Source organism: Pristis pectinata, chromosome 23 (genome assembly GCF_009764475.1).
Source record: "Pristis pectinata isolate sPriPec2 chromosome 23, sPriPec2.1.pri, whole genome shotgun sequence".
Lineage (NCBI taxonomy): Eukaryota > Metazoa > Chordata > Chondrichthyes > Rhinopristiformes > Pristidae > Pristis > Pristis pectinata.
Window position 1 is genome coordinate 13,477,819 of NC_067427.1, and position 9,654 is coordinate 13,487,472.

Consider the following 9,654-nt stretch of genomic DNA (forward strand, 5'->3'; position numbering starts at 1 on the left):
CCTCAGCAGAAAAGTGAAATGTTGTAGATGTTGGAAATCTGAAATAAAAGCAGAGAGTGCTTGAAATACTCAGCAAATCGTCCAGCATCTGTGGAGAGAAGCCTTGATCTTGATCAGAACGATTCTGATGTATAATCATCAACCTTTTAACTGCTGGGTCATGCACGCACTGGGGAGCTGAAAGAGTTATTGAGCTTCCTTAGTGAAGGCACCACCCAGTATAGCATAGATGGATAGCTGACCATGCTGGCTTGCTTGAACTCAGTTACATGACTGATTTTTAGCTGCCTCCATGCTAGGGAAGACTATAATTGACCCAGGTTATCTTCCCAATTGCAAGCTGGTGTCTTGTACTGGAAAAGTGGGTTGAAGTCCTTCAGTGCATCCAGGTTCGGCCCTCAACCAATCTCACTGACACACAAACCCGACACACCAAGTGAGAAGTCATCATGTGTGGTACATTACCTGCAGCAAAAGCAAATATATTGCCAAAGAGGGGATAAAATGGGAGCTTAAAACATTTACTTTTTTTGTATAACAGAACTGAAAATCCCTGACAATGCCAACGTGTTTTATGCCATGAACTCATCTGTCAACTATGACTTTATGTTGAAGAAAAGGGGACACTCAAAACCAGGAAAACCAAAACATGTTTCAAGCTCAACTCTCCCCAGAATGAAACAGAAAGGACTGAAGATTACAAAAAGCATCTTCTAGCTCCTGACCAGTTGCCTATGGTTGCTGGATCATCCTAATGTTATAAATATAAAAAAATTTCAGTGTTACCGATTAAATGTGCAATATTTTCTGTGACTAAGACTACTGAAAGTATCCTGCTACCAGTGTCCATTCAGTTTTACTTGAGAGACTGAAAGGCATTAAACTTGAATGGAATATGGAGCTGAGAAGGAACAGTGCAAGGTGGGCATAGGATCGACCCTGCTTCTCAGGTTTGGGTGATGGTACATTAAAGATCGTGTGATCAGCAAAGTGACTTGGAATGCATCATCCACCTGGAGCAATGGAAGAAGATGGAACTGCCTTTCTATTATATGGCTGATTGAAGCATAAGCTGCGGAGACTAGTTCTCCATGAAGTCTGTACCATTGTCCTTCAGCACCTGAACAGCAGCTGGCTTTGCCCAGAATGTCAGAAGTTACTAAAATGCAAAGAGAACACTAAATCTATCATCAAAATATCAGAACAAATAACTTCAGTTATGGAACACTTGCCCTTGTGGCTTGCCAATTACCTGCAGTTATAATGAAACACAAGGTCCACCCTGAACTTCAGTGAGCAAAGTTTAAAAGTGGTTGCTCTTGGACAGGTATAAGTGACTCTTAATCCTGTGAGAAGAGGTCCCCATTTTAAAGGCTATCTGGCATCAATAGGATCTCCTCTTGTTCCACAATAAATATTAAAAAGCCTTTCTAAGGTTTATCCAATAAAATGTGGGGAGTTCCAAGAATTTCAATCCCACATCACTTTCCTGGTCAGACCAAAGACCAGAAGACATCTGGCTTATGACACAGTGCAGAAATACATGGCCAACAGTGGATGGTTCATTATTACAATTAAGAAATGATTCCATCTCTTACTGAATAGTTAGGCTGGAACTGACAGAATTGTACAGTTATAATCTGAGCCATTCTTTGGCTGATATGAGAAACATTTGTTTTTTTTAATTTGCAAATAATAACTCATTTTCAAATGAACTGTTGATTTTTTTTAAGTTTGTTTTGTACAAAAAGCACTTGAATCTTTTTTGGGGGCAATATTTATTCATTGTACAGACATATTGATGAGTGGAATTGTAAATTTCTTACTGTTGAATATGATCTAATATATTGACTCGTTACTTGTATACTGTTGCTGTTTGCTCAATGGGTCTTTTCTTGTCTGGTGAGATGTGTTGTCTTTGTTACATTTTTGTATATTGTAAAAAGAGGGAAGATTATGAATACAGCTTCAAACAAGATCTGTTCTTCTGGCTGTTTATATGTGGCTTCTGGTTAGTCGTGGCCAGTATTGTTTGTGACCAGCCTTTGTCATTGCATTTTTCCAGGAGCTGCCTGCTTGCCACTCTGCCAATGGCCACCCTTCATTAAAAGTAGTGCCTGTTTACTTCACCTTGGACATATGGCATGCCAACCCCACAGTGCCCTTACCTCACTGGTGTGTTTCTTTGCTCCAGCTTTGAGTTAGGACAGGTGTCTAACCTCTCTAACAGATCTCTAACCTTGATGCATCTCACCTGCAACAGCATGAACTATATTGGTGGCAGGATCCAAGTCTAATACTAACTAACTGAATGCTAACAATGTACTACCACATTATCAAAATCAAATCCCATATTGTTTCTGCACAGGAGGTCCCACAGCCTACAGAAAGTGGTTTACATTCTATTATTTTTATCTTCTCTCCTGCTGGTCACAGCCTCCCCAGGAGTACTATATGCACTGAGTCTCTGACTCGCTCTGCAAGTCTCCTACAATACCAACATCAAGCCAACTGCACATTCTACCATTCTGCTTAAAGGATTAGACTGGAAACTTACTGCACATTTAAACCCACAACCTGCCAGTCCTGTGTTTAGTTCAGTAACCATTTAACTAAGCCCACTGCCATTCTGTAACTTCTACTTTAAACATAATGCGACAAATTCTTGTCAGGACACAAGTCTACTGTTTGGATCATCTGTTCCCCAGGCAGAAAGGCTCCTTGCACCTATTCCCAATAGTCTCCCATCCAAGAACTAACCAGGCCTGAATTTGCACTCCTTCCATCCTAATTGTCAGCTGATGTGTCTGAGCTCAAGTCTCCAGAGTGGGACCTGAACCAACAACCTTCCAGTTCCAAAATGAGGACTTTCCCCTGTTCTAGGTCTGATATCTAGTCTATATTCCTCCAGAACTGGCCAGCTCCAGTCATTACAGCCTTGGTCCAAATATGGACCAAACAGCATGACTGCCCTTAAACATCAAGGGAGGCCTTAATTGAGTGTGATGTTCAGGCACTAAAGCAGAAGACAATGGGAATCAGGAGAAACTTTCCATCAGCTATAGTCACATCACAGCAGGAAAGATCACAGTATTTGTAAGAGAATCAATCATCTTAGTTCCTGGACAACACTGCAGGAGTTCCTCAAGGCAGTGTCCTGGGCCTAACTATCATCAATGACATTCCATCACAGTCAGAAGTAGGACACTTACTGATAAATTACACAATGTTAACTTCCCTTCCCAACTCTTTAGCAGCCTGCCTGCATGCATGCAGCAATACTTGGACACCATTCAAACTTGGCACCATCTGCACATCAACCCAGGCTGGCAGCATCAGTAACTTCCGCTCATTAACAAAAAGCAGCAAATGAAGAAAGAAACCTCCTTCAATTCATAGCAGGGACGGATATTAAAGGGTCCTCTGGTGTGATCATACATCAACAAAGCAGATGGCAAGATTCTAATCACTTGGATTTTTTAAAATGCTAATAAATGGAATAATCTGCATCACTAAATACAGAATAAACACTACATAGCCTCCATTAGCACAGAGTGGAGTGTTTTATGTTTTCAGGAGGTACATCAAGATACCATTTAAATACAGAGACTAAATTGCACAACATCTGTTGCCATGGGAACACTGCTCAGTCGTGAATCTTGCCGCACCATTTGCTCTGAATATCTTTATTGTGTCAGTTCTAAACAGAGCACACAACATAGAAAAGTCCAGCTTCTTCAGGGGTGCAAGGTGGATAGGAGGAGATTGGCCACCTGTTACACACCTCACAATCTCACCCCCTCTCACACACACATCTTTCTTGCATACAGAAAAAATGGACACACATGCATGTACGTATCCTCTGCTAGATTCCACAATATTCCACCACCACACATATTCCCTTCCCTCCCCTTTTCAGCATTTTCAAGGGACTGTTCCCTTTGCCATTCCCTATTCTTCAATCCACACCAACAGTTCCCCATCTTACGGCACTTTTCCAAGCAACCACAGGAGATGCAGTCCCTATCCACTCACCTCTTCCCTCCCCACCATCCAGGAACCCCAATTGTCCTTCCAGCTGAAGCGATTCACTTGCACTTCTAATCTGGTGCACTGTATCCAATATTCACAATGTCATCTGATTACCCTGAAGAAGCAAAACGATCAGGTGACCATTTTGCAGAGCACCTGCATTCAATCCACAGGGGCAACTCAACTTCCTCTTATCTACTACTTCCACTCTGACTTATCTGTCCATGGCTCCAACTCTGCTATATGATGCCCAATGCAAGCTTGAGGATCAGCACCACTTTCCAGACTCAATATTGACTTTTGCCTTGTCTAGCTGTCTTGGTTTTAAAATCATCCATCGGTGACATTGGCTCAGTCTCTCTCTCTATTCAGCCTGTCCTGCTGGGCATGTCCCATAGTCCCGGATTTTCACAACATTTTAGGTTCCTTTCTTTGTATTCTCACCCTCATTTCCTGCATTCAGATACTCTCCATCACCGGGATCCTCTATATCCACCACAAGATCAGTGTCTGTCATTATCCTACAGCACACCCATTGCACTCAAATCCTCTGCCTTATAAAGCTTGACTGGCCAGTACCTAGGGTTAATTCCACTGCCCTTTGCCAAGGGGCTCTTTTACGTGCACTGGAAGGAAACAGGTGGGACCTCAGTTTAAAAACCACATCTCTTACAGTGCAGGAACCCCACAATTGTAAGGCATTCGTCAGAACCTTTGCGTTCATGTTTCATGGCTTAGAGTCAAAAGTGCTAGTGAGCTAGCCACAAGTAACACAAGGTAGCCCTGGCCTCTCGGTAAATGCACTCTTACAATCACCTCACTCACTATGAGAGGCAGCAAATCCTACCTTAAGAAGTTCAAAGTCAAAGTTGAGTTTACTGTCATATGCACAAGTGCACTGAAATACTTGCAGCAGTATCACAGGCACACAGCATCATATAGGCAACATTCACAAGAAAAAAAACAATTAGAACAAAAAAAAGTCCATTTTAGTGCAAAGTGATCAGATTGGTCTTAGTGTTGCTACACTGTAGTGGTGATTAAGATTTTGCCTGTTGGTTCAAAAACCGAATGGATGAAGGGAAGTAGCTGTTCTTGAACCTGGTGGCAGCTTGTATTGTTCTCTGTAAAACATTTTGTGAGGGCTCAGAGAATTCCAAGTCTGTAGGAGGGAAGAAGGAAAAGGGAAGAGGGTAAAGCTGATACAATTAGGTAAGGAAGGCTGGCCAAGAGGCTCAAGCAGAGGTAAACCCAGCAGGGTCCGATAGGACCATCTGTACTGTGTACTCTGTACCTCCATGTGAAGGTTTAACTTCCTGTAAACAGGAAGCTGCTGCCATCTACTGGTGAAAACCAGAACAAAGAATTTGGCCAATTTTCACACAGCAAGAAAACTTTTCTAAAAATCACAGTGTGACCTTCCCATGAAGTTTCAGGAAGGTCAGAGAGCTGAGGTCTGCCCGACTTGTTGGTCTTCAAGTACTACGAGGTGTCCTTAAAGGAAAGCTGCTGCTTGGGACGATACAAACTTCAATAAATGTGAACACATATTAAACAATATTAATGTACTAAATATACATCTATATGGACATGCTAAATACTGTTCTATAACATATGATGCTGAGGGATGCACTGAAGCTTGGTGTAGCCAATGTGGGGAAGGACTGCTGTCTAAGGTCCTGCTGCCATTGAGGAGCTAAGCCCCATGTAAAAGCTTTACAGGCACTAGAAGTTTGTATCGTCCAAAGAGGCCACGAGTGGCAATGTTGCTCCGTACACAGAATGTGCTGATATTAAAAGGTATAGAACCATTAACATCAAGTAAAGACTGAACAACACAATGTAAAGAACAGTCTTCTGTATTTCTTGTACATATTTTATGAATAAAATTTGAAATTAAAAGTCTTCCTAATATACAACACTTCACATTTTTCAAGATTAAATTCCATCTAGGTCAGTGACTCGGTGGTGTACCTCAGGGATCTGTTCTGGGACCCTTACTCTTTGTGATTTTTATAAACGACTGGGATAAGAAAGTGGAGGGATGGGTTAACAAGTTTGCGGATGACATAGGTCGGAGGTGTTGTGGATAGTATGGAGGGCTGTCAGAGGTTACAGCGGGACATAGATAGCGTGCAAAACTGGGCTGAGAAGTGGCAGATGGAGTTCAACCCAGATAAGTGTGAAGTGGTTCATTCCGGTAGGACAAATATGATGGCAGAGTATAGTATTAGTGGTAGGACTCTTGGCAGTGTGGAGGATCAGAGGGATCTTGGGGTCCGAGTCCATAGAATGCTCAAAGCAGCTGCACAGGTTGACTCTGTGGCTAAGAGGGCATATGGTGTATTGTCCTTCATCAATTGTGGAATTGAATTTAGGAGCCAAGAGGTAATGTTGCAGCTATATAGGACCCTGGTCAGACCCCACTTGGAGTACTGTGCTCAGTTCTGGTCGCCTCACTACAGGAAGGATGTGGAAGCCATAGAAAGGGTGCAGAGGAGATTTACAAGGATGCTGCCTGGATTGGGAAGCATGCCTTATGAAAACAGGTTGAGGGAACTCAACCTTTTCTCCTTGGAGCGACAGAGGATGAGGGGGGTACCTGTTAGAGGTGTATAAGATGATGAGGCATTGATCATGTAGATAGTCAAAGGCTTTTTCCCAGGGCTGAAATGGTTGCCACAAGAGGACATACAATGGCAAAAGTTTGGGCACACCTGGTCAAAATTTCTGTTACCGTGAATAGCTAAGCAAATAAAAGATTAACTTTATACCTTTTGGAAATCAGGTCAAGATGACACATTTCTTTAATATTTTAAGCAAGATTACCTTTTTGTTTCCATCTTTTACAGTTTCAAAATAACAAAAAAGGAAAAAGACCCCAAGCAAAAGTTTGGGCACCCTGCATGGTCAGTACTTAGTAACACCCCCTTTGGCAAGTATCACAGCTTGTAAACGCTTTCTGTAGCCAGCTAAGAGTCTTTCAATTCTTGTTTGGGGGGATTTTCACCCATTCTTCCTTGCAAAAGGCTTCTAGTTCTGTGAGATTCCTGGGCCGTCTTGCATGCACTGCTCTTTTGAGGTCTATCCGCAGATTTTCAATGATGTTTAGGTCAGGGGACTGTGAGGGCCATGGCAAAACCTTCAGCTTGTGCCTCTTGAGGTAGTCCATTGTGGATTTTGAGGTGTGTTTACGATCGTTATCCTGTTGTAGAAGCCATCCTCTTTTCATCTTCAGCTTTTTTTTTAAACAGACAGTGTGATGTTTGCTTCCAGAATTTGCTGGTATTTAATTGAATTCATTCTTCCCTCTACCAGTGAAATGTTCCCCGTGCCACTGGCTGCAACACAAGCCCAAAGCATGATCGATCCATCCCCAGCTTAACAGTTGGAGAGGTGTTCTTTTCATGAAATTCTGCACCCTTTTTTCTCCAAACATACCTTTGCTCATTGCGGCCAAGAGGTTCTATTTTAACTTCATCAGTCCACAGGACTTGTTTCCAAAATGCATCAGGCTTGTTTAGATGTTCCTTTGACGACGCAGGAAAGTTTGGAGAAAAAAGGCTGCAGAATTTCATGAAAAGAACCCCTCTCCAACTGTTAAGCACGGGGATGGATCGATCATGCTTTGGGCTTGTGTTGCAGCCAGTGGCACGGGGAACATTTCACTGGTAGAGGGAAGAATGAATTCAATTAAATACCAGCAAATTCTGGAAGCAAACATCACACTGTCTGTTTAAAAAAAAGCTGAAGATGAAAAGAGGATGGCTTCTACAACAGGATAACGATCCTAAACACACCTCAAAATCCACAATGGACTACCTCAAGAGGCACAAGCTGAAGGTTTTGCCATGGCCCTCACAGTCCCTCGACCTAAACATCATCGAAAATCTGCGGATAGACCTCAAAGGAGCAGTGCATGCAAGACGGCCCAAGAATCTCACAGAACTAGAAGACTTTTGCAAGGAAGAATGGGCGAAAATCCCCCAGACAAGAATTGAAAGACACTTAGCTGGCTACAGAAAGCGTTTACAAACTGTGATACTTGCCAAAGGGGGTGTTACTAAGTACTGACCATGCAGGGTGCCCAAACTTTTGCTTCGGGCTCTTTTCCTTTTTTGTTATTTTGAAACTGTAAAAGATAGAAATAAAAAAGTAATCTTGCTTAAAATATTAAAGAAATGTGTCATCTTTAACTTTGCATCTTTTGGAAATCAGGTCATCTTTTACTCGCTTAGCTATTCACAGTAACAGAAATTTTGACCAGGGGTGCCCAAACCTTTGCATGCCACCGTAGGTTTAAGGTGCTGGGCAGTAGGTATAGAGGAGATGTCAGGGGTACGTTTTTTTTTACTCAGAGTGGTGAGTGCGTGGAATGGGCTGCCGGCAACAGTGGTGGAGGCAGATACGATAGGGTCTTTTAAGATACTTTTGGATAGGTACATGGAGCTGAGAAAAATAGAGGGCTCTGAGTAAGCCTAGTAATTTCTAAGGTAGGGACATGTTTGGCACAGCTTTGTGGGCCAAAGGGCCTGAATTGTGCTGTAGGTTTTCTATGTTTTTATCTTTCACATCTCTGCCCACCTAACTGATCAATGTCATCACGTAGCCAAAGACTACCCTCCTCTCTATCCACATCATCAATCTTCACATCATCTGTGGACTTACTAAATCATACTGCCTACATTCACATCCAGGTCGCTAATGTATATAACAGACAGCCATCTCTATAGTCTACTACCTGTCACAAGCTTCTAATCACAAAAACAACCCTTGACCATCACCCCATGTCTCCTATTACCATGCCAATTGGCCTAGATCCAATAGGCACTTACCTTAAGGACCAAACTCCGTCCATGTAGACTACATCAACAACTGCACTACCCTTGAAAGATTCAATCAGATTTGAATTTGACTTTAAAAAAAAAATCAACTTTTGGTTTGTCATCAGCAGCCTTTGTATAATTCCCAGATGGTTGCAGTCCACTGTATCTGGTGTGGATAGAACAATGGTCTCCACTTGTGATCCTACTTGGGAAGTTAAGGTACATTATACCACTGACAGCTGTAATAAATTAGCTCTACTTTGAAAGGGCACCTTAAAGCATTGAACGGAGACTGCAAAATCTGGTCTCCTAACAGCATTTCTATGCTAGAAGACGGAAGCACAACAAGAGTCTGCCAGTCAAGTCATGGGTAGAGGACCAGAATTGTGGGAAAGAGACACGTAGCCACAAATAATCAACTGGTTTGTCTTAGTTCTGAACACTGAGAGACAGCCCATAAATGAAGTAAATTAAACAAGAAATGAAGTAAATATCTGTTTCTCAGAACAAGCAGTAACCTTCTCCATGGCACAGCTGAGTCTCAATAGCCCTTTTTCATTGCCATGATCATTTGCCAAGCAGTCCTGGCAACTCTTTTTTTGAAAGAGGTCATGACTTGGAGGCAAGCAGCAAGTTCACATCTCCACACCCACACAGGCCTGTTCTGCCTTGTGTGGGTGAAAATGGGACAGTTTGACAAAGCCACAGACATCTGTGAACCAGACTGTTTTTGTATTTGCTCCTTTTCGTTTATGTGCAACAGGGCAATATTTCAACATGCATATGGACTAACCTA

At 42.4% G+C, this 9,654-nt stretch overlaps 1 protein-coding gene across 5 annotated transcripts in view; it reads left to right on the plus strand.

The window, feature by feature from the left end:
* LOC127582253 (ral guanine nucleotide dissociation stimulator-like) overlaps window positions 1–5,898 on the plus strand; it is a 137,280-nt gene extending 131,382 nt beyond the window's left edge. For 3 of the 5 annotated variants that reach the window (XM_052037408.1, XM_052037407.1, XM_052037406.1), the window contains exon 18: window positions 542–5,897. In XM_052037408.1, the coding sequence (XP_051893368.1) occupies window positions 542–717 (176 nt within the window). In that variant the 3' untranslated portion in view covers window positions 718–5,897. Of the gene's footprint in view, window positions 1–541 lie in introns of all 5 variants that reach the window. The other 2 variants (XM_052037409.1, XM_052037410.1) reach the window with 1 other exon arrangement.
* The last annotated feature ends 3,756 nt before the right edge of the window (window positions 5,899–9,654 follow it).